The sequence below is a fragment of the Phyllostomus discolor genome, chromosome 9 (assembly GCF_004126475.2).
Source record: "Phyllostomus discolor isolate MPI-MPIP mPhyDis1 chromosome 9, mPhyDis1.pri.v3, whole genome shotgun sequence".
Classification (NCBI taxonomy): domain Eukaryota; kingdom Metazoa; phylum Chordata; class Mammalia; order Chiroptera; family Phyllostomidae; genus Phyllostomus; species Phyllostomus discolor.
In genome coordinates, this window is record NC_040911.2 from 40,126,789 (window position 1) to 40,150,392 (window position 23,604).

General features: G+C 39.7%; 1 protein-coding gene and 1 long non-coding RNA gene across 2 annotated transcripts in view; one reads left to right on the plus strand and one right to left on the minus strand.

Annotated features, from left to right (window-relative positions):
• Positions 1–1,759: 1,759 nt before the first annotated feature.
• On the plus strand, positions 1,760–11,306 carry LOC118496705. Its single transcript, XR_004899264.1, has 3 exons — positions 1,760–2,552; positions 9,129–9,278; positions 10,988–11,306. It is a non-coding gene; the product is annotated as an uncharacterized LOC118496705 (long non-coding RNA).
• Positions 9,282–23,604, minus strand: part of COLEC12 (collectin subfamily member 12) — a 207,122-nt gene continuing 192,799 nt past the window's right edge. Inside the window, exons 9-10 of the mRNA XM_036009233.1 lie at positions 23,455–23,600; positions 9,282–10,692 (exon numbers count right to left, since the gene is read on the minus strand). Of these exons, the coding sequence (XP_035865126.1) occupies positions 10,673–10,692; positions 23,455–23,600 (166 nt within the window). The 3' untranslated portion in view covers positions 9,282–10,672. The remainder of the gene's footprint in view (positions 10,693–23,454; positions 23,601–23,604) is intronic.

Below are 23,604 nucleotides of genomic sequence, written 5' to 3' on the forward strand. Positions count from 1 at the left end.
GTATGATCCAGTCGTGGTGTATTTGTCAAAATTCAAAGACTGTACCGCAGAGGGGGAACCCTAAAGTAAACTATGGGTATTAGTTAATAATAATGTTATCTATATGGGTTCATCAACTGTAAGAAAGGTACCACATCAATACAAAATGTGAATAATAAGGGAAACTGTGTGGGGAAAAGTGGGGGAGAGGGGATAGGTGGGAACTCACTGTACTTTCTGGTAATTTTTCCTGTAAATTTAAAACTGCTCTAAAAAAGTAATATCAGTAAAGATATGGGCAAAATATGGTCTGTATATAATGTTGCGTCATTTTTTATTTTTTATCCTCAAATTACTCCCCACAATAACCGAGTCCACCTTTGGAGATATGCTTCTTTGGGTGAAGTATTACTTTCCCAGACTTTTTACTGAAGTTTACCATCTCCCCCCCTACCCTGCCTCTGTTCTCATATTAATGGCCTTGGGGTTTCATTAGATTTAGTTATGGTGCAGACCCCTGAAGGGAGAGGTTGGAATCTTGCCTGCAGTCTGTCTTTGTGTTAATGACAGGTGTCTCAGCATGGACCCAGGGACCTCTGCAGGCAGGAGAGGGGCACTTCAGGAGGCTGGATGCCAAGAGGTGCTCCTTGATGGAGGGCTTTAAAGGTGATGTCTGGTAGCAACCTGGAGCCAGGAAAGGAGTAGTAGTCCAGATGAGACCTCTTTTCCCTAGAATCTTCCCTAGTCATGTAGGGACTGGACGCTCCCTGCCACTATTTGTCTTTTGTTGTACCCTAGTCTTCAGTGTAAAGCTTTCTTCAGACCTTCTGACATGGGGAATGAAAGGAAAGCATCTGGTCCATACTGGGTGTGAGTGTGGAAGGAGCAGTGTTCCTTTTTCTCTGTGGTAACAGCAGGGATTGTCACCAAGCAGATGGGGGCCTGTTCACCTGGCACCTTGGTGCATGACCCACCAATCAATATTGGAAGGAGCAGGTCTTTATTTATAATATTCCAACTTGGGGGTGCTCAGAGCACTTATGCTCGGAGCCCTCCTTCCCCATGAGATCCAGCACTTTCTTTGTTCCCCAAAAGGCTACAAGCCAAAAGCAAGCCTGATAGTTCCCCATATTCTTATTTTAAGCTGGCTGCACAAATAGTTCTCTGGAAGGTACCAAAGTCATCATCCTCACACAGCAGCTCTCTCCTTCAGGATCTGGGGTATGTTGTCATCAGCCTCCATGTAATAGTCCAGGAAAGCATGTCCTGTGTTCTATTGGATCATGGTGAAGTCCAGGGAGGCACATGTCCCAAGAGTACAGGTAAAGTCCGAATCTGCAAGGCAGCAGGTCTGAGTCTTGCAAGGAAGGGTCCTTGATGGCTTTGGAGTCCGCTAGAGTCAGCACAATCAAAGCAGCCTGTCTGCCTTCTTACCAGCCCATGGCAGACCAGGTCCTACAGCCCTAATGGCTCCTGTCTCACTACCAGCAGCCTGCCGAAATCTGCCTTCATTACCAGCTGCATCATAGCCCTCTCCTGGCTCTTCTACTCCCTTCTAAGCCATATGGCCAAACTCTCTCATGGCTGCCTATACTTAGTTTTAAATCCTGACCTGGAACTTCCTATGTGACTTCAGTCTCTGACTGGACCCACAACGAGCGACATTTGCCAGTTCTCCTGTATAATTTACATTCATTCAGCTGCCATCCCAAGTCAGGGCAAGAGTGGCTTGGTGATGGTGGGGGTGTGGGGGTAGGGGGATGGGTGGGTAGAGAACCTGCTTCCCCTGGCTATCTCATGAGTCAGGATACACCCTTCAAGTCACGCCCACCTTGTCCTGAAGTGGCAGCACAGCTATTAAACTAGCCTTTGCTATGAAAAGTATCTTAAGCCCTACCATCCTCTCCCCCATCCCCCAACCAAAGCTTGTGTTTTTTTCCTCCTATTTTTCCCAGGGCACCCCTCACCCTGTACCCTATTACAGAATCAGTAGGGGCCCCAGGAGAATGAAGCTCAGGGGACATATTAGGTTGTGTGGTCCAGAACATTATCCTTCAAGTGCTAATCTTGAGGGTTGGTTTATTTTCTTATGAGAAGTGGTATTTTCTTAACATAATCTCAAACACTAAGTATAAGATTACTTTTCAAAAATAACAAGGGGCTAGACCAGGAAGGCCAAGTAAGACCCCAAAGTTCATTCACATGTTCATTCAGAAGATCAACCTTGCCTGCTTTTCACTGGTGCCAGGTGTCTTCCTGTAGGGGTTTCAAGTTGAGGGGACCAGCCTGCCCCTGGCAGATCTATTCCTGGGGAAGTTCCTTTCCAACCTTTGTTTGGATAACATTCTGGGTTCCTGGCTCCCCCACCTCTGGTCTTACTAAGTGCCCATTGTCCCAGGGTGCACATTCTTGACCTGAATTGCCAAGGGAGGGAAATGTCCCCACAGGAGGAGAAAAGCTGCAATCCCAAATGCCAGGGCAAGTTGACCAAGATGCCAAATCGTACCACCGACTGTGAAAAATGCAACACACATGATCTTCTTGCCTGCAATGGAAAATGAAAACAGGAAAAAGTAATTTCTGGGGCTCTATAATTTCTAAACATTATAGCTACAGAGTTTAAAAGTGAGTGTTGAGGGTTGGTGGAGGACTTGGGTGGACTTTTAAGGGCAGTACTTTTCCCATGTAAAAAACTCCTTCAAATGGACTCTGGGTTAAAAAAAAAAGTAACAGCTTTCTCCTAGCTGATTTTCAATCTCTGTCTTCCATTCTATATATTATCTATGTACCTATCTCTTCTTTCCTTCCTTCCTTCCTTCTCACCTATCAATCAGTTTTTCTAGGTGTTTTTTTCCTTTTTAAGGAATGCAAGGGTCTGTATGAGGGTGCTGGTCATCATTTCTTGTGCCTACTGATTCAGGACTCTTGGTACATTTTACCCAGTCAAGTTTTAGGTATAGGGTCAAAATAGGGGAAGTTCCAGTGTAAAATTATTATCATTTTGCAGAGGATAAAGTAAGTGGCATTTTATAGGACCTCAAACCCAGACTATTTTATAAAATGGGCCCTAAATTATACCTTTGGAGAAAAAAAGAGCTTCTTTTAACATGGTATTGTCTAAAGGGGTGCATAGCAAATAGTTATGTAGAAACATAACTATTTGTACCATCAAAAACAAGGTAATGTGAGTGCTACAGCACATATAACCATTGTATATGCTGATTAGGCAAGCGAAAAATTATTATTTATTTTACTATTTATGAACATCATGGTGGAAGGTTGGAGCTAGGAAATCTTTGTTGGGGGAAGGATTATAGATTTTTAAAAACAGGTTTGCAAGTTCAATGGGGACTCTTTCTCGCTTTTGGTGTATTTGAACAGCATTTCCCACAGCATCAGGCTTCTGTGCTACTCATCTGTGCCCCTCTCCCGTCAGGTCTCAGCAGTGGGGTCTGGAGCTGTCCAGCGCGGCTAAGTCTGCACAGCCGCTCCCACATCCCTTCTGGCCTTTAGTGGGCCTGTTGGAGTTTGGTTGAAATTCCAGGAGAGATGCTTCCAGTGGGATTTATGTGGGAGCGAAAAGACATATTCCTACAGTTCCTGAAGAAAAGGCAGAACTTGAGGAGAGATTATTTATGATGGGGGGCCCTTTCATTCATGCATCTATTCATCCTTCCATCCATTCCGCCATCCATTCCTCCATCCATCCATCCATCCATCCATCCTTCCATCTGTCCATCATTCATCTGCCCCTCAAACAAAGGGAGAACACAAATCAATCCTTTGATTTTGGAGACATTTAAATTCATCTTGCTCATTTGGGGTGGATAAGGTCTATATGCATAAAAATTTAAGGCTATTGTACTGCATCGAAGTTTTCAAACTTAAAAAAAAGAACCTCAAATGATACCTCATATATGAGATAAATATGTAGCCATATGGATAATGATCTGGAGTCCCACCTGCTCTCCTTTCAACCACTGTGGCAGCTTCACAGGAGTCCTGGGACCCCCAGAGAACAATTTACAGACTGCTGTGTTCTTGTATGAAACAAAGTGTTGGTGATGTGGTACAGGTGGTAGATCTTGGGGGAATCAAGGGAAGGGAGGCCTCTCTGGGGCCTAGAGACTTTGAAGGAAGTATCTTGAAAGGGGTTTGCCTTGGAAGGGAGCACATTTGGACCCATGAAAAGGAGGATACACTTCATGGCAGGGTAGAGGCTAAGGTATAGGATGAGCAAAGGCCTTGGAGGTGGAGGTGGGGTTTAGGCAGGATCCAACCAGAAAAAGATGGCACCCTCAAAGTGGGTAATTGGGGAAAAATGAAGGGGCATTTGACAAAGATGTAAGCAGGGCTCAGAGAAAACAAAAAAGGACAGTGCAGAATCTTGGCACTAGTGACAGCTGCTAGCCATTACTAGGGATAAGATGAAGTTTCCACCCTTGGACCCAGAGAGAGAGCTGGACCACCTGACAGAGATGTGGTCTTTGGGAGAGGTGTGCAACCCATCTCTGGTGACCTTCAGAGAGGAAGCCGGGGAAATAAATATCCCTACTTCACCTCCTCTCTCCTGCTAATGCCTCTCATGGTCCAACCCAGGTGGAAGCCAGAGGCTAAGGGAGCCCATAAAGATATACCTCCCATAGCTCAGAGAACTGTGTTGAAGGGATCTGAAGGGACAAATAGAAAAACAGCATAGGTTAAAGCTCAAGGACCTGTATCAGTTAGGTGTTGCTCCACTAATGCTGTGTAATAACCACAAATCCCAATGGAACACAAATAGCATTAAGCACTTATCTTCACAGGTCTATGGGTTGGCTTATCTCAGTGGACTTTGCTGGGCAGCTCTGCGGCAGGCTCCGAAAGCTGTGCTGGCTCTGCTTCTTGCCCCAGGTCTGTCTCAGCTGGGGTAGCTTTGCCCCATGTTTGTTCATTCTAGAGCCCAGGCCACAGGAACAGCAGCTATCTAGGGGAAGCCCTCCTCAAAGGTGACAGCAGATGTGCAAGAGGGCAAACCCTGGTACCCTAGCACTTGGTCATGTCACATCCACCAATACCAGCCAAAACAAATCATACAGCTGAACCCAAGTCAAGGGACAGAAAGGTGCATGCCTCCTAGGGAGATGAGGGAATTGCCATGTCACATGACAAAGAGGTGGGTACAGTGATGTATAAAAAATTGGAACCAGTAATTCAGTCCACCAGTCTCCATAGGACAGCAAGGTGGAAGATATGTTGTATAGGAAGGGGGGTAGTATTGGCAACTTTGGATGTACAGCTACTATTTATACTCCCTCCCACCCAAACCCAGGCTCCCATCCTTTTGTCTTAATAGAATGGCATGTGACTTTATTTCCCAAACAAAGACTACATTTCCTAGCCTTCCCTGTACTTATTTGACTAAGTTCTGGCTAAAGAGATGTGAATGGAAGTGATGTATGCAGTTTCTAATCTTAAAGTGATTCATTTCTTCTCCACCTCTCTCATGCCTGCTTCCTGGATTATGGGTGTGCTGCTGAGCCCTCTTGTGAAAGAGGATGATTCTGGATGGCAGAGCAAGGAGACACTAGGAGGGTGGCTCCCTGAGGTGTTAATGCACATAGTAGGTGCTGGGGAAAGATGCCTCCACCTTATTTACGCTGCCACTATTTGGAGTCTTTATTTCGGAAGCCAAATCTATAATTAGTACAAATTGATAGGCACCTCTACTCTGATACCTAATAGAAGGGATAACACAAAGAGGTATAAATTAATTTTTTCAGTATTTACTTGGTCTAAGGGAGAAGAAATATCCCAATTTTAGTTTTTGCAATGTCACCCCCATCTGATACTTTGAAAGGAAACATTATTAGTGAGCCATTTGTCAATGCAGATGCTCCCTAATCATATCAGAACAAGCAAGATTGAGGCTGGATCTGTATGTGAGCAGAGGGCCTGGTGGGAAAAGAAGTTGAGAGGAGAGAGGTATTTGCTTCTTGTTGAGTGTGTCTCACATGTAGGAAGTAGAGAACAGGATTCAAACCTGGGCTGGTTGGCTCCAAAGCCCATCTCTTATTTGACACCAATTAAGAGAACTCTGTGAGAGGTGCAGCATCTCTAGAATCTTGGGTGGTTTCTGCAAACTAGATTCCCCTGGACTTTCATGGTGTTGGGCGCCAGGTTGACTTTGGCCTGTTTGCTCTTTGACAACAAAGGGTTTAGTCTAGTAATTTTATCTAGTGTGCAAATTGGGATTGGTCCATTAACTCCCTGATTCTGTAGGAGAGAGGTGATCTCGGGGGCTTGACTGACTTCTTGTGGCAAAGAACAAAATATAGCACAAAAAGCCCAGGCTGACAGGAAGGTCACTGCTGGAGTGTAAGAGACAGCCTGGCAGGGGAGGGGCTCAGTGACCATGGGCTCAAATCTCAGCTTTTGGGAAAATTACTTAACCTGTCTGGCTTTCACTTTCTTTACACAGGGATTGGAGATAGTTTATGTCATGTTCCTAACCCATAGTAGGTGCTCTCATAGCTACTACAGAGTCAGCACTTCGTGCTTATTTACATGGGGCCTGGCCTAGTTCCTTTGCTCCAGGACACAATAATTGATTTTAAGAATTGTATAATTCCCTGCAGCTACCAGGCATGATTTTGTGTGTCACGACAATGAGCAATGCTTAAAGAATACAGCATACTCTGGCACCAAGGTTTGGAAAACTGGCCAAAGGGCAATTCTCCATTCCTGCCGAGAGGACTAAATGGAGACCCTTTGGTTAAGCCCACTTAAGGACCTGTCTGGATGAGCTGCTGGCAGAAGTCTCCCTGACAGCTGTCTCTTGCCCAGGTTGCATGGGGTATCCCTGCTTTGCACACTCAGGGCTAATAAGTCCTCAGAGGAAGGCTGGAGACTGGGACACAATCCTGGCCCTGGCAGCAGGGCTGGACTGAGACAGTTCATTCACAGCCTCATTCACTGAAAAATTTGAAAACCAAAGGCTCTGCCTCTGGTGAATTAATGTTGGTATTCCAAAGCTCGTTTTTCTCTGGACTTTTGCCTACATGGTGTAACCCAGGCATGCTATGTACTTATTTGAACAAGGATGTATAGGGGGAGGAAAAGGATGAACAGGTGGTACAAAAACTTTTTAACATCTGCTTCATGATTTATAAAATAAATATGATGCCATGCCATTAAGTGATTCTTCCCAGGAAAATGTTGCTATTGTACAAAGAAACATCTTGTTAAAAAAGATTGAAAAAGGTTCACCTGTACTTCTAAAACTGTTGAGCATAACCGTAAGAAAAGAGGTACTTCATCCCGCTGCCGTTGAGAAAGTTTCTAGAGCTTTTCCCTAACTTGGCCATATATTGGTAAATAGAATGAATCTGTTTTACCATCTGATTTTTTTACTTAATCTTCCAAACATTTTGATGGAATAATATGTATACTATAATACATACATTAAATATAGTGGATACATAATAACCAGCTATCAACATGAACTCCTTCACTTCTCCTGTTTGGCTTTTCTCAATCTTCAGTTCTTTTTAAGATTTCATAATTGGCTACATTCATCTTTCTCTCTTCTTGATTCAGTGATTTTTAGGCTTCTTAAATAACCTGTAGATTATCTAGGCAGTGAAGAGTTTTCTTCCATGATACCCAGAGCACTTGTGCATAGCGTTTGACCTGGAAGGAGGGACCAGCTCTACCTTCAGGGTGCGTTTGTTGGGAAATGATTCAGACAAGAAGTGATGCTTGAACTCAGTCTTAAAGGAGGTACATTCCAGGTAAAAAAAAAAAAGTAGGAAAGGAAATCCAGGTAGAGGAAGGGGTAGGAAAGAGTATGGAGGAAAGTGCAGGCTGTTCTGGTGTGTGGTGGGTGAGGGCAGGTGGAGTTGCAGCTAGAGGGAAGGTGGGAGGTGTGGCTGGGACCTGGTCACCAAGGGCTGTATGGCCCTTGCATGGATGTCCCGTAGGCAACTCAGACCCTTTGGAAGATTGTGAGCTGCAGGTGAGGGGCAGGATGGACTTGGATTTACGGATGTAAGAATGAGGAACCTGATTGGATTTGAATTTTTGAAAAGGACTGTGACAGCAAAGTGAACAGCCAAGTCTTCGAATTAGCCTCTGTTTGCTCATTTCTGGAGTTAACGACTGTAGGTTTTGCACCAAGATTGGAAGAGATAATGTATGTGAAAGTAGTAAATATATTTAAACTAATGTTGTGTGAGTCATAAATGAGCTCACTGCTTTTTAAATAGAGATCAGGTTTGTAATCTGAGGCAAAATACACATGCTTGGTATCTGTACCTGATAGCTTTCCACTTCCTTAAACATCTGTTGGGTTTTTTTAAATGTGAGTGGCTCTTATTATTCGTCATCTGCTTTAGCTTAAATTCTAACTACTACAAATTTGGAAGGATGGGGGAGAGTTGGTGAACATTATCAAAGAGGTTTCTCTCCTCTGGTTGAGCACTCATTCTTTCAAGAGCCATTTCAAAAGAAAAATAGTTTCCATCAGCCCATAGCATGTAGCAAGTCAGATGCCTGGAAACCTCATCATATTTACCAAAGGAGAATTTACCAAAACTTTCCTTCCAAAAGAGTATCAGTTGTGAGTGGGTGAATAGAAACTTGGTGTGTAAATAGCTAAATATACAAAGGAGTACATGAGGGATCTTGTAATATGTGATTCATGTAGTTTTTTATTCAGTGAGCTATTAAGAAGGACCCTGGTAGTTGAAGAAAAGCAGGATGTTTTCAAAGCTCAATTCTGAACCCTTGGTGATGATGTGACCCAGCAAATCACATCACCTCCTTGAGCTGCTCCTTTCTCTATAAAATGGAAAGTGTAGTAAGTCCTACTTCATAGGGCTGCTGGGAGGATGACCTGAGATCATGTGACTGAAGTCCTCCCTACAGTGCCTGACAGAAATGATAAGCACTTGATAAGTTATTATCTGGGCTGCGAGAGGCACCTGAATCTCAGTTGCGGGAGCTAGCACTATTCTTCTCTGATGATGGCATCAGACATTTAATTTCAAGTTGCTTCTGAACAAGCCTTAAAAAATTAGGGGGAGGATGAAAAAGAGGATTGAGTTTAGTCTATAAAAGGTTTTGGGCCTGAAGAGCTACCAGAGTCCAGTGCCTGCTCTGTGTTGCAGGGCCCGCATGATAGTTGGTTCTACCGCCTGACCAGGCCACGTGGACAGGATGGCAGGGCATAAAGGTGCTGAGCGGATGGCCGTTCCTGAGCTGCAGAGATGGCCCCAATGTTGACCAGGAGCAAGACAACACAGTCCACACAGCTGCAGGTATAAAAGTCAAACTGTCTTTATTCTTTTACCGGTGTATTTGGAATGGGTAGCAGCACTGCCTGGGGAGCTTGGGAGGGGAGGACAAGGAATCTGTTGGATGGAAATCTTACCTTTGTGCATCAGTTATATCTAGTACTTTTTTTTTTTTTAGCACAGTTCATGTTAGACTTTTCCGTGGCAATCAAGGAGTAAAAGAGGCTCAGAGGAAAGGTTCTTTGCAAGAGTTCAACAAAATGGCCAAAAGTTTATTCTTGCATTTTGTCATGCATATGCCTTGGAATTATGTTTTTTTAGAACCTGACTTAAGTAAACAAACTTTCCAGGTAGCACATAGTTGTCCCCATCTTTCTAGCATCTCTGCCTTTGGCTGATGTGACACCATACTTTCCTGACAGTATCAGCTCTGGTATGGGTCCAATACCTCGCCCATAAAACAGGGTCTTCTAGATAGCCAGATTCAAGTGCTCCACTTTTCCCAACAGATGCCTTTCCACCAACCGTTGGCTCCACCAAAACGAAGAAGACGCACATCCTGAGTTAAACTCTGGGCCTGCCAGGCACACAGCAAGGGTGTCAGTTGGTGACGGGCTCAATGCACAGCCCACTTGACTGAGCCATGGATATGCTCAGGCTTGACCTACACTGGCAAAACCTTAAGGACATTTCTAGACATTTCACATGATTGGCTCCTCTGAGGAAATGATGCATTAAAAAATATATACGTACACATACATATTTAATTATTTTTAAAAAACCACAACTAAAAAAATTCTTTGCCATTGGGTAAAGTTAAATCTGACAAATCCTATGAGTTTTTATTAGTACCATATTGTTTCCTTTGGCTCCATGTTTAATTGGTAAAATGACAAAAAAAAAAAAAGGAAAAAATTGTAAAAAGGCAAATATTTTTTACAAAAATACAGTTTTAAAAGCTCTTTAAGTATATTTCATATTATTAAGAGTTGGCCTATATATCTCTATGTCTGCATATTTTTCCTACATTTGGGATTTTAGAAATGTAAGGTACTGTTTACACAGTATATTTTTAAGTTCTTCCTAAAGCTTGATAACCAATGATAATCTTTTTATGATTGGAGCATTCCATACTTTGGAAGATATGATTTGCATAACTGTACAGTTACTGGCTGAAAAATCTATGTGATTCAGTCCATTTGCATACTGAAAATCAGTATGTCGTACTAGAGGAACATTTTAGTTCCAAAGTCCTTGAGTAATGGCAGATGGTGAGAAACAATAGCTGTCAATGTTTTCAGTAATTCGTTTTCAGTGCCTTTTTTCAATCTGGTAAGCAGGTGATGCAATCAGAAGGAAGTATCCTTTGCCTTTGAGAATTGTCCAAAAATCTGCTCATGTTATTACATCACAATCCATTATAATGAAGATGCTAGTACTAAAAGAAAGGAAAAAGGATGGCTGTTAATTTTTTTTTAAGAATTATGTTAATGTACAATAAAAAAGGAACATGATTTTTTAATAGGAAAGATTCCAAAATACATCATTCAATAATGCTTATTTTTTCAAATAAATGCCTAGAAGTTCTTATGCAGATTAAATAAAAGGTAAATTTTATTTTGAAGGAGTCTATTCTGGGAAGCCTAGTCCCAACTCAAACCCCAAATGACCAAACAAGGCAAAGAAATGACAAATCTGAGTAACTTGTCACTCTACTGTAATTTCGTGTTCAGATATTTGTGTTCTTCCACTGCAACTGACCGTGCTGGGAGGTCCTTATGGGTCTTGAGACCCTTATCACCTGGACTGGGGCCTGGTACACCAAAGGTATTTAATATATGTGTGTTGAGTGGATAGATAGATAATTTGTGCCCCACTTACTACCAAAAGTAATTTGAGCAAAATATACTTGAGGTTTCTGTTTATTCCCAACTTAAAATATTGAGATATAATTGACATACAGCATTATATTACTTTCAGGTACACAAAACAATAATTTGATATTTGTATAAACTGCTGACCCCTGAACAACATAGGGGTGCTGATCCCCCACATAGTAAAAAATCCATATATAACCTTGACTACCCCAGAACCTCATCTATTCCTCTGTATCCGTGGGGATTTGGTTCTAGGACTCCCTGTGGATACCAAAATCCATGGATGCTTAGGTCCCTAATATAAAATGGTGTGAAACAATGTATGTGGCCAGCCCCTGGCATTCACAAATTCCCAACTATGTATCAAAAATACAGTTTTCCATACAAATACTGTTTTCTATCCATGGTTGGTTGAATCTGAGAATGTGAAACCTGGGGAGATATTGAAAAAAATCTCCCAGCTTGCAGTTCAAACCCATGTTGTTCAAGGGTCAACTATACTGCAAAATGATCACCACAATTGGTTTAGTTAACATCCATTAGCTCCATTAGCACAATTAAAGACAATTTTTTCTTGGATAAAATGTACAGCAATGTGACTAGTGTTAATAACATTGTACTGTATACTTGAAGTTTGCTAAGAGGGTGCAACTTAAGTTTTCACACCATAAAGAAAAGGCAAATGATAACTATGTGAAGTGATGGATATGCTAATTAGCTTGATTGTGGTGATTATTTCCCAATGTATATGTATATCAGAACATCACATCATACACCTTAAATATATACAATTTTTATTTGTTAATTATACCTTGATAAATCTACAAAAATAACTTTAAAAGAATAAAACAATGCACTAAAGAAGAAATAATTGAGTAAATAAAGATAACTTGCTATTGTGTTATTATAAAAATGTATTTTTCTTATGATGAGAACTTGGAAGATTTTTTCTTTTAGCAACTTTCAAATGTATAATGCAATGTTGTCAACTATAGTCATCATGCTGCACATTATATCTCTATGACTTACTTATTTTTTAACTGGAAGTTTGTACCTTTTGACTCCCTTCACCCATTTTGCCTACCTCTCACCCTTGCCTCTGGCAAACACCTGTCTGTTCTCTGTATCTACGAGTTCCATTTGTTTGTAGATTCCACATATGATATCATACCACATTTGTCTTTCCCTGTCTGATTTATTTCACCTAGCATTATACCTTTAAAGTCCATTCATGTTGTCACAAATAGCAAGATTTTCCTTCTCTTTTATGGCTGAATAATACCCCATTGTGTATATATATCACATTTTCTTTATTCATTCATCCATTGTTGGATGCTTAGGTTGCTTCCATGTCTTGGCTATTATAATTAATACTGCAATGTGGGGGTGCATGTATCTTTTAGAGTTAGTGTTTCATTTTCTTTAGATAAATACGCAGAAGTGGAATTGTTGGATCAGATGGCTGTTCTATTTTTAATTTCTTGAGGAAACCGCTTACTGCTTTCCATAGTGACTGAAACAATTTACAGTCTCCCCACAGTGCATAAAGGTTCCCTTTTGTCCACATACTCACAAACACTTGTCCTTTCTTTCTTTTTATGATGACCATTCTAACAGGTGTGATGTTATTGTGGTTTTGATTTGCATTTTCCTGATGATTACTAATGTTGAGCATCTTTTAATGCCTTTGTTGTTCATCTGTATGTCTTTGGGAAAGTATCTATTCAGATCATTTGCCCATTTTTAAATTTTTAAATTGGATTTTTTTTTATTAGAGTTGATGAGTCCTTTATACATTTTGGATATTAGCCCCCTACCACATGATCTATGATTTGCAAAAATTTCTCCCATTCAGTAGGTTGTATTTTCATTTTGCTGATGGTTTCCTTTGCTATGCAGAAGCTTTTTAGTTTGATATAGTCCCCCTTGTTTATTTTTACTTTTGCTGCTTTTTCTTTTGGTAAAAAATCCATAAACTAATTGCCAAGACAGATGTTAAGGTGTCAGGTAGCTTATTGCCTGTTTTCTCCTGGGAGTTTTATGGTTTCAGGTCTTATATTCAAGTCTTTAAACCATTTTGAGTTAATTTTTGTGTATGCTATAAGACAGTTTTATTCTCTTGCATATGGCTATCCACTTTTCTGCACCATTTATAGAAGAGATGGTCCTTTCCCCATTGTATGTTCTTGGCTCCTTTGTCATAAATTCATTGGCCATATATGAATGGGTTTTTATTTGGGTTCTCTAGTCTGTTTCATTGATCTATAGTGTGTTTTTATGCCAACACCATACTGTTTTGATTACTGTAGCTTTGCAATATAGTTTGAAATCAGGAAGTGTGATGCCTTCAGCTTTTTCCTTCTTTCGCAATACTGCTTTGGCTACTCAGGACCTTTTTTGTTTCATATAAGTTTTGGGATTGTTTGTTGTATGTCTGTGAAAGCTGCCATTGGGTATTTGATAGGAATTGTACTGAATCTGTAGATTGCTTTGGATTGTATAGACATTTTAACAATATTAACTTTTCCAATCCATGAGCATGGAATATCTTGCCATTTATTTGTGTCTTCTTCAATTTCTTTCATGAATGTTTTATAGTTTTCAGTGTACAGGTCTTTTAGTTTCTTGCTTAAATTTATTCCTAGGTGCTTTATTTATTTATTTTTTTTGATGTAATTGTAAATGAGATTACTTTCCTAATTTCTTTCTCATAGTTTGTTATAGTGTGTAGACACAAAATAGATTTTTGTTTGTTGATTTTACATCCTGCAAATTTACTGAATTAATTTATTAGTTCTAACAATTTTGGGGTGGAGTCTTTAGGGGTTTTTTATATAATATTATGTCACCTGCAAAGAGTGACACTTGTACTGCCTCCTTTCTGATTCAGATGCCTTTTTTTCTTTCCTAATTGCAGTGGCTGGGGCAGTGGGAATTTTATTCCAATACTGTGTTGAATAAAAGTAGAAAGAGTGGGACTTCTTGTCTTGTTCCTGATCTTAAAGGAAAAGAATTAAGCTTTTCACCACTGCATATGATGTTAACGGTGGGCTTGTCATGTATGGCTTTTATTGTTTGGAGGTATGTTCCCTATATATGCACTCTGTTGAGCTTTTTAGAAACAAACAAATGTTGAATTTTGTCAAATGCTTTTTCTTCATCTATGAGGGGGGACCCCCCCCAAAATGGAGTTATTTTCTGGAGGGTGGGCCCCTTGTACAGGCTTTGCCTGCTAGGTGAGTATTCTAGAAACCCACCTGTATCAATGTGCCAGCTGGCATTCTAGTGAGAGGCCGAGTTAGCTCAGTGAATTTTTTTTGTGAAGATTCTTTCAGTGCTTTTGCCAATTTCATGATGGGTGATTTGTGAGTGTACCTGCTCACAGTGCACTGAGTTTTCTGCAGTTTTTGACCCAAAATGGCATGAACCCCATGCCCCACCCTCCCTAGCCATCCAGTCTTGCCCCAAGTGACATTTTTGTTTGTTTGTTTCCCCAGTGAAAAAAATTCTTCAAAGGAAAACATTTTGCTGATGTGGAAGAAGTAAAACAAAAATGGCAGAAGTACTAAAAGGCATCAAAAATGATGAGTTCAAAAACTGTTCTGAGCAGTGGAAAAAATGTCTCAAGGTGTACTGCATCAAATGGAGAGTACTTTGAAGGTGACTGAATTTTAAACATGTAGGAATACACAATTTTTATAAGTATATTCTGTTTTTTTTGTGTGTGTCCCCCTCATACTGAGATGATCATATAATTTTTTCTTGTTTTATTTTATTTTTTAACCATTTTAAATATATTTTATTGATTATGCTATTACAGTTGCTCCATTTACCCCCTTTATTTCCCTCCACCCTGTATACCCCCACCCACCCATATTCCCCAGCCCCCCCTCCCTTTAGTTTATGTCCATAGGTCATATGTATAAGTTCTTTGGCTTCTACATTTCCTATACTATTCTTAATCTCCCCTGTTTATTTTTTACCTACCATTAATGCTACTTATACCCTGTACCTATTCCCCTTTCTCCCCCTCCCCCTTTGATAATCCTCCATGTGATCTCCATATCTATGATTTTGTTCCTGTTCTAGTTTTTTGCTTAGTTTGTTTTCATTTTTAGGTTCAGTTGTTGATAGTTGTGAGTTTGTTGTTATTTTACTGTTCATATTTTTGATATTCTTTTCCTTAGATAAGTCCCTTTAATGTTTCATATCATAAGGGCTTGGTGATAATGAACTCCTTTAACTTGACCTTATCTGAGAAGTGCTTTATCTGCCCTTCCATTCTAAATGAAAGCTTTGCTGGGTAGAGCAATCTTGGATGTAGGTTCATGACTTTGATACTCCTTTCCAGCCCCTTCCTGCCTCTAAAGTTTCTTTTGAGAAATCAGCTGACAGTCTAATGGGAACTCCTTTGTAGATAACTGCCTTCTTTTCTCTTGCTGCTTTTATGATTCTCTCCTTATCTTTAATCTTGGGTAACTTAATTATGATGTGCCTCGGTACCTGCTTCCCTGGGTCCCACTTCTTTGGGACTTTCTGAGCTTCTTGGACTTCCTGGAAGTCTATTTCCTTGTCAGATTGGGGAAGTTCTCCTTCACTATGTTTTCAAATAAGTTTTCAATTTCTTGCTTTTTCCTCTTCTCTTTATGGCACCCCTATAATTCAGATGTTGGAATGCTTAAAGTTGTCCCAGAGGTTCCTAAGTTTCTACTCATTTTTTTGAATTCTTGTTTCTTCATTCTGTTCTAGTTGAAGGTTTCTTTCTTTCTTCAGTTCCAAACCATTGATTTGAGTCCTGGTTTCCTTCCCTTCACTATTGGTTCTCTGTACATTTTCCTTTATTTCCCTTAGCATAGCCTTCATTTTTTTCCTCTAATTCGTGACCAAATTCAACCAATTCTGTGAGCATCCTGATTACCAGTGTTTTGAACTGTGCATCTGATGGGGTGGCTATCTCTTCATCTCTTAGTTGTATTTTTTCTGGAGCTTTGATCTGTTATTTCATTTGGGCCATTTTTTTTTTTTTTTTGGCTTGGTGCTTCCATCACGTAGTGAGGGGCAGAGCCTTAGGTATTCACCAGGGTGGGACAACCCACTTTGCTGTGTTGTTGTGCTCTATGTGGGGAGGGGTCTGAGAGGGAACAATGTCACTTGTTCAGCTCACTGTCAGCTTTCAGTCACTTCCGCCGCTATCCACAAGCAAAGAGGGCCCTTCCGGTGCTGATTCCCGGAGGTGGGTGGGCTTGTGTACATTCTAGGGCTCAGTGGGTCTCTTCAATGAACTCTCCTGTGAGGCTGGGAGTTTTTCCTGCCACCTCAACCCCCACAGATTTTTTCAGTCAGAGGTTTTGAGGCTTTATTTCTCAGCACCAGAACTGTGGGTTGTGCTGTCTGTCTTGTTCTCCACTTGTTCCTCCCAGTTTATCTGCACACACATGTGAGACTGCTCACTCCACCAGCCGCTGCCTTGCTGTAAGTCCTGTCTACCTGGCTGCTTGTCTCTGCCCCTCCTACCCATCTGGATGAATGTTTCTTTAACTCTTTGGTTGTTGGATTTCCACACAGCTTTATTTTTCTGTAAGTTCTGGTTATTTTTTGTTTTGAAATTTGTTGTTCTTATTTTGGTTGTGTGAGAAGGCACTGTGTGTCTACCTATGCCTCCATCTTGGCCAGAAGTCAAGGTGATCATATAATTTTTATCCTTCATTTTGTTAATGTAGTATATCACACTGAATGATTTGCACATATTAAATCGTCCTTATACCCATGGAATAAATCTCAGTTTATTGTGGCATATAATCCTTTTAATTTATTGTTGAATTTGGTTTGCTAATACTTTGTTAAGGGTTTTTGTATCTGTGTTCATCAGAATATGGGACTGTAATTTTATTGTGTCTTTGGCTCGCTTTGGTATCAGGATAATGCTAGCCTCATAAAGTGTGTTTGGAAGTGTTCCCTCCTCTTCTATTTTTTGGAAGAGTTTGAGAAGGACTGGTTTTAATTCTTCTTTAAATGGCTGATGGAATTTATCAGTGAAGTCATCTGCTCCTGGGCTTTTGTTTATGGGGAGATTTTTGATAATTGATTCAGTGTCCTTAGTAGTAATTGATCTGTTCAGATTTTCTATTTTTTCATATTCAGTTTTGGTAGGTTGTATGTTTCTAGGAATTTATTTCTTCTAGGTTGTCCAATTCAGTGGTATATAACTGTGTTCATGGTAGTCTCTTATGATCCTTTTTATTTCCCTGGTATCAGTTGTGATGTCCCCTCTTTCACTTATTCTCTAGTTCTCTCTCCTTCTAGAGGAAGGGAGAAAGAGAAACATCTGGTTACCTCCTGTATGCGTCTTCACCAGGGATCGAACCTGAAACCTAGGTATATGCCCTGACCAGGAATTGAACCCAAAACCTTTTTGGTGTATGGGATGCTGCTGCAAGCAACTGAGACACCCAGCCAGGGCCCCTCTTTATTTATTTAAGGCCATCTTTCTTTTCTTGGTGAGTCTAGCTAAAGGTTTGTCCTTTAAAAATATCTTTCAAATACCAGTTCTTTGTTTTATCTATCTTTTCTATTGTCTTTTTAGTCTCTATCTTATTTATTTCTGCTCTTATCTTTGTTATTTCCTAACTTCTACTAATCTGGGGCTTTACTTGTTCTTCTTTAGTTCCTGGAAATGTAAAGTTAGGTTGTTTATTTGGCATTTTTCTTGTTTCTTTCTTTTTATTTTTTAAATATATTTTATTGATTGTTATTACAGTGGTCCTAATTTTCCCCCCTTTGCCCCTCCACCTAGTACCCCCATTCTCTTCAGCAATCCTCCCCTTAGTTCATGTCCATGGGTTGTGCATACAACTTCTTTGGCTTCCCCACTTCCTATACTATTCTTAATATCCCCCTGTCTATTTTGTACCTACCAATTATGTTTCTTAATCTCTACACCTTTTCTCCCATTCACCCCCTTCCACCTCCCAGGTGATAGGGAACATGTTTTTTTAACTCTTTAATTGTTGGATTTCCACACAGTTCAATTTTCTGTATGGAAAGTGATCCATATGATCTCCCTATCTGTGATTCTGTTCCTGTTTTGGTTGTTTGCTTAGTTTGTTTGTTCTTTTAAAAAATATTCAATTGTTGATAGTTGTGAATTTGTTGCCAGTTTAATGTCCATAGTTTTGATCTTTTTCTTAAGTAAGCCCCTTTAACATTTCATATAATAATGGCTTAGTAATGATAAACTCTTTTAGCTTTACCTTGTCTGGGAAGCACTTTATCTGCCCTTTCATTCTAAATGATAGCTTTGTTGGAAAGAGTAATCTAGGTTATAGGTCCTTGCTTTTAATCACTTTGAAATACTTCTTGTCAGTCCCTTCTTGCCTGCAAAGTTTCTTTTGAGAAATAAGCTGACAGTCTTATGGGAAATCCTTTGTAGGTAACTCTCTGCTTTTCTCTTGCTGCTTTTAAGATTCTCTCTTTATCCTTCAACTTTGGCATTTTAATTATGATGTGTCTTGTTGTGGTGCTCTTTGGGTCCAAATTGTTTGGAATTCTCTGTGCTTACCTGTGTGTCTATTTCCTTCACCAAAGTAGGGAAGTTTTCTTTCATTATTTTTTAAAATAAATGTTCAATTCTTTGTTCTTCCTCTTCTCCTTCTAGCATCCCTATGATGTGGATGTTGGTACACTTGGAGATGTCCCAGAAGCACCTAATACTATCTTAGTTTTTTGGAATTCTTTCTCTTCTTGCTGTTCTGGTTGAATGCTTATTTCTTCCTTATGTTCCAAATTGTTGATTTGAATCCTGGCTTCATCCCCTCCACTGTTGGTTCCCTGTAGATTTATTTATTTTACTTAGTGTAACCTTAATGTCTTCCTGGGTCTTTTTTATTTTGTTCCCATATTCAGTGAATTCTTTGAGCACCCTGATCACCTGTGTTTTGAACTCTGCATCTGATAGGTTATCTCCATTTCACTTAGTTCTTTTTTGGGGGTTTTGTTCTGTTCTTTCCTTTGGGCCATATTTCTTTGGCTCCTCAATTTGGCAGCCTCCCCTGTGTTTGTTTCTGTGTATTAGGTAGAGCTGCTTTGACTCTCTGTCTTAGTACTGTGGCCGTAGAATGTGGCTTCTTTAAATCTTTGGTTGTTGGACTTCCATACAGCTCAATTTTCTGACAGTTTTGGGTGTTGTTTGTTTTGAGGTGTAGTTGTAATTCTTTGTGTGGTTGGGCAAGGAGGCAAAGTATGTTTACCTATGCCTCCATCTTGACTGGAAATCTAATTTTTTTTGTAATTTTTTCCATTACCATTTATCCCCTTATAGAGCCTCCTCCACTTGTTTCTTGATGTAGGTATTTGTCACAATGGAATTCCTTCTTAGAATTGGTTTTGCTGAATGTCATAAGTTTTGGTATGCTGTGTTTCCATTTTTATTTGTTTCAAGGTATATTTTTATTTCACTTTTGCTTTCTTCTTTGACCAATAGGTTGTTCAGTAGCATGTTGTTCAAACTCCACATATTTGTGAATTTTCCAGTTTCCTTCTTGTAACTCATTTCTAGTTTTACATAATTGTGGTCAGAAGAGATGCTTGATAGGAGTTTAGCCTTCTTAAGTTTATTAAGACTCTTTTGTGGCCTAACAAATGATATATATCCTGGATGGTGTTCCATGTATACTTGAGAAGAATATGTATTTTGTTGCTTGTGGATGAAATATTAAGAATTTGTTAAGTCCATCTGATCTAATGTGTTGTTTAGGCCAATATTTCCTTATTAATTATCTGTCTGGATGATCTACCCATTAAAGTTATCTACTATTATTGTATTGCTATCTATTTCTCTCTTTAGTTCTGTTAATATTTGCTTTATGTATTTAGGTGCTTCTATGCCGGGTACATAAATATTTACAAATATTATACCCTCTTGTTGGATTGGCTCCTTTATCATTATGTAATGACTTTGTCTCTTATTACTGTTTTTGTTTTAAACACTGTTCTGTCTGATATAAATATATGTACCCCAGCTTTCTTTTGGTTTCCATTTGCATGGAATGTCTTTTTCCATCTCTGTGTGTTCTTCACTGAAATGAATCTCTTCTACACAACATATAGATTGTATTTATATCTATCCAGATCTATCTATATGTCTTTTGATTGGAGAAGTTAGTCCAATTATGTTTAAAGTAATTATTGAGAAGTATGTACTGATTGCCATTTGTTAATTGTTTTCTGGTGGTTTTGCAGTTCCTCTGTTCCTTTCTTCTTTTCTTGCTTCCTTTGTGATTTGATGATTTTCATTAGCATATGCTTAGATTTCTTTCTCTTTATTTTCTGTGTATCTACTATAGGTTTTGGCTTTGTGTTTACTGTATGGCTTACACATAACAACTTATACTTATAACAGTCTGTTTTAAGTTAACAACTTAAGTCTGATCACATTCTAATGCTCTACATTTTACTCTTCCCCAACACTTCTATGTTTTTGATGTCATAGTTACCATGTTTTGCTCTTGTGTATCCATTAACAAATTATCAGTTACAGTTATTTTTACTCCTTTGTCTTTCAGCCTTCATAATAGCTCTATAAGTGATTAATCCAACATCTTTACAAAATGAGATTATTCTGAATTTTACTGTATATTTACTTTTACTAGTGAAATTTATACTTTCACATGTTTCCCTGTAACTAATTAGCACCCTTTCTTTTCAGCTTAAAGAAGTCCCTTTAACTTTTTTTTATTTTGTGAGACTGGACTAGTGATGATGAAATCCTTTAGCTCTTGCTTCTCTACAAAAATGTTTAATCTCTTTTCCATTCTGAAGGACACCTTTGTCAGGTAGAGTATTCTTGGTTGGATGGTTTTTTTCCCAGCACTTTAATATATCATGCCATTTTTTTCTAGCTTGACAAGTTTCTGTTGAAAAAATCTGCTTACAGTCTCATAAAAGTTTCCTTGTGTGAAACAAGTTGTTTTTTTCTTGCAAGTTTTAATATTCTCTCCTTTAACATTTGACATTTTATTGTAATAGATCTTGCTGTGGGTTTCTGTGGGTTCCCCTTATTTGGAATTCTCTGGGTTTCCTGCATTTGGATGTCTGTTTTCTTTCTTAGGTTATGGACATTTTCAACCGTTATTTCTTCAAATAAGTTTCTGTCCCTTTGTCTCGTTTTCCATTCTGAGACCCCTATAATATGAATGTTGGTCTACTGGACTCATAAGTCTGTTAAGCTGTCTACACTTTTTTTTTAAATTCTGTTTTCCCTTTGTGCAGATTGAATAGGTGAATTCCACTGCTCTCTTTTTGAGTTCACTGAGCCTTTCCTCTGCTTCATCTAGTATACTGTTGAATTCCACCAGTATATTTTTCATTGCAGTTATTGTATTTTTCAGCCCTGTGACTTCTTTTTGGCACTTTTTTATATTTTCTATTTCTTTGATGAAGTTCCCAGTATGTTCATCCATTCTTCTCCCAAGTTTGGTGAACATCTTCATGACTGTTATTTTGAACTCCTTATCAGGTAAATTATCTCCATTTCATTACGGGATTTTTGAAGTTTTATCTTGTTCTTTTGTTTGAAACACATTTTTCTCTGTTCAGTTACTTTGATTCTTTCTCTATGTCAGTTTCTATGCATTAGATAAAAGACCACCTTTGCCAGTCTTGAGGGGGCAGCCTTGTATATGAGATGAAACGTATCACTGAACCTTGCCCTAGCTCTTGGTTGTTTCTTAAATTCTTGTAGTTGTCCAAGCAGCCTATTTTATAATTAGTGACCCCTCATAGTGGAGGCAGTTTCAAGACCTGTCAGTGTCCTAAAGGGGAAAATTTCACTCAGCACCCAGATTCAGATTGACTGGAATCCACATCTTTAGGCAGCAGCTTTTAAAATATGCAAATATATATAGTCTTATGGTACCAAAAGTTAAGTCCCACTGGCCCCCAGGGCTGGGTGACCCAGAAGTGTCTCCTGAGAGGTTGTCACAAAGATCAGGGTACCAGATGAGTGTACAAGTTCTTTTTTGGGAGATGCTGATGACTTGGAGTAAGGCAGAGGGGTTAGGCAAAGACTGTGTCCACTGGCCTCAGTAGTCCCCTAGGTGTGCTCTAAACCAGACACTTGTCCCTCTTGTGAAAGCTCCAGAACAAGCAACTAGGCCTCTTTCACAGAAGGACCGGGGGTGTAGTTCATCCTGCTGTGTGTGTTGTGCTCTGGGGGTGGGTGGTAGCTGGCCAAGAACTGTCTCTGTTATAGTCCCAGTAGACTCAGAAATGCAAGCTCTCCTGGCCATGAGAACCAGGTGGTCAAGGGATGTCCCCTGGGCAGCATCTGCAAAAAACTGAGGTACCCTTTAGAAAGATACTGGCACTCAGCAATATGGCAGAAGGAGAGTGCAAAGATAGTGCCTGCCTTGCAAGGTCTCCCACCAACTTTTTTTTAGAAAGACTTAATAAGATATAATTTATATAGTGTTTAAAGTATACAATTAAAGTGGTTTTTATAATGTTCACAAAGTTCCTGGCTGGTGTGGCTCAGTGGATTGAGTGCCGGCCTGCGAACCAATGGGTTGCTGGTTCAATATCCAGTCAGGGCACGTGCCTGGGTTGCAGGCCAGGTCCCCAGTTGGGGACATGTGAGAGGCAACCACACATTGATGTTTCTCCCCCTCAAAAAATAAATGAAATCTTTTAAAAGTTCATAAAGTTGTACAATTTAAGATTAATCATATTTTAGAACATTTTCATCACCCCCAAAAGAAATCCTATACCTATTAGCATTCACTCTTTCTCCCTATAAACTTTTAAATCTAGTTCTGATGAAGCAAACTAAGAGGCCACATTCTAAAGAAGGTCATGTATAAAGGAAGCTTATGATAAGTATCTTTTGAAATGAAAAAATCTCCAAAAGCCTCTTTGGCTTATTAACTTTTAGGGGCACTGAGTATATCCCTCTATTATTTAGCACAACATCCAGCCCATAGTAAATGCTCAATGAATACATGTGGAATTAAAAGCTTAGCTACCTGAATTATCTGTGTATGGAACTCTATGAAAAAGATACAACATTGGAGCCATATGTTAACAACTGAGTGACAATATTACAACCCAAGCCAGTTAGTCTAACATTTACTCAGCACTTCCTATACATTAAGCACATTTATTATTGTGTCCTCACAACAACCTCATTGAGAGGATGCCATTATTTTCCCCCTGAGGATGATAACCTGCCCACTAGTAAGTGGCAGAAGCAGGGCCGGATTCAGAGTCATCTTACCCTTTAACAGGATAGAAGCCCTGTAGTTCCCTCTTAAATCCCCTTTATTGCTTACCTGTCTCCCTGTCTTTTTCGCATATGAAGTTATTGATGTCTTCACACTGGAAATCGTTCCACTGCCCAGCATAAATCAGCCCAGCACAGTCTTCTCCTGGCCCTTGGCCATGGCCCCAGTTATCTGGCTGTCCAGCTTTCCAATTTCTTT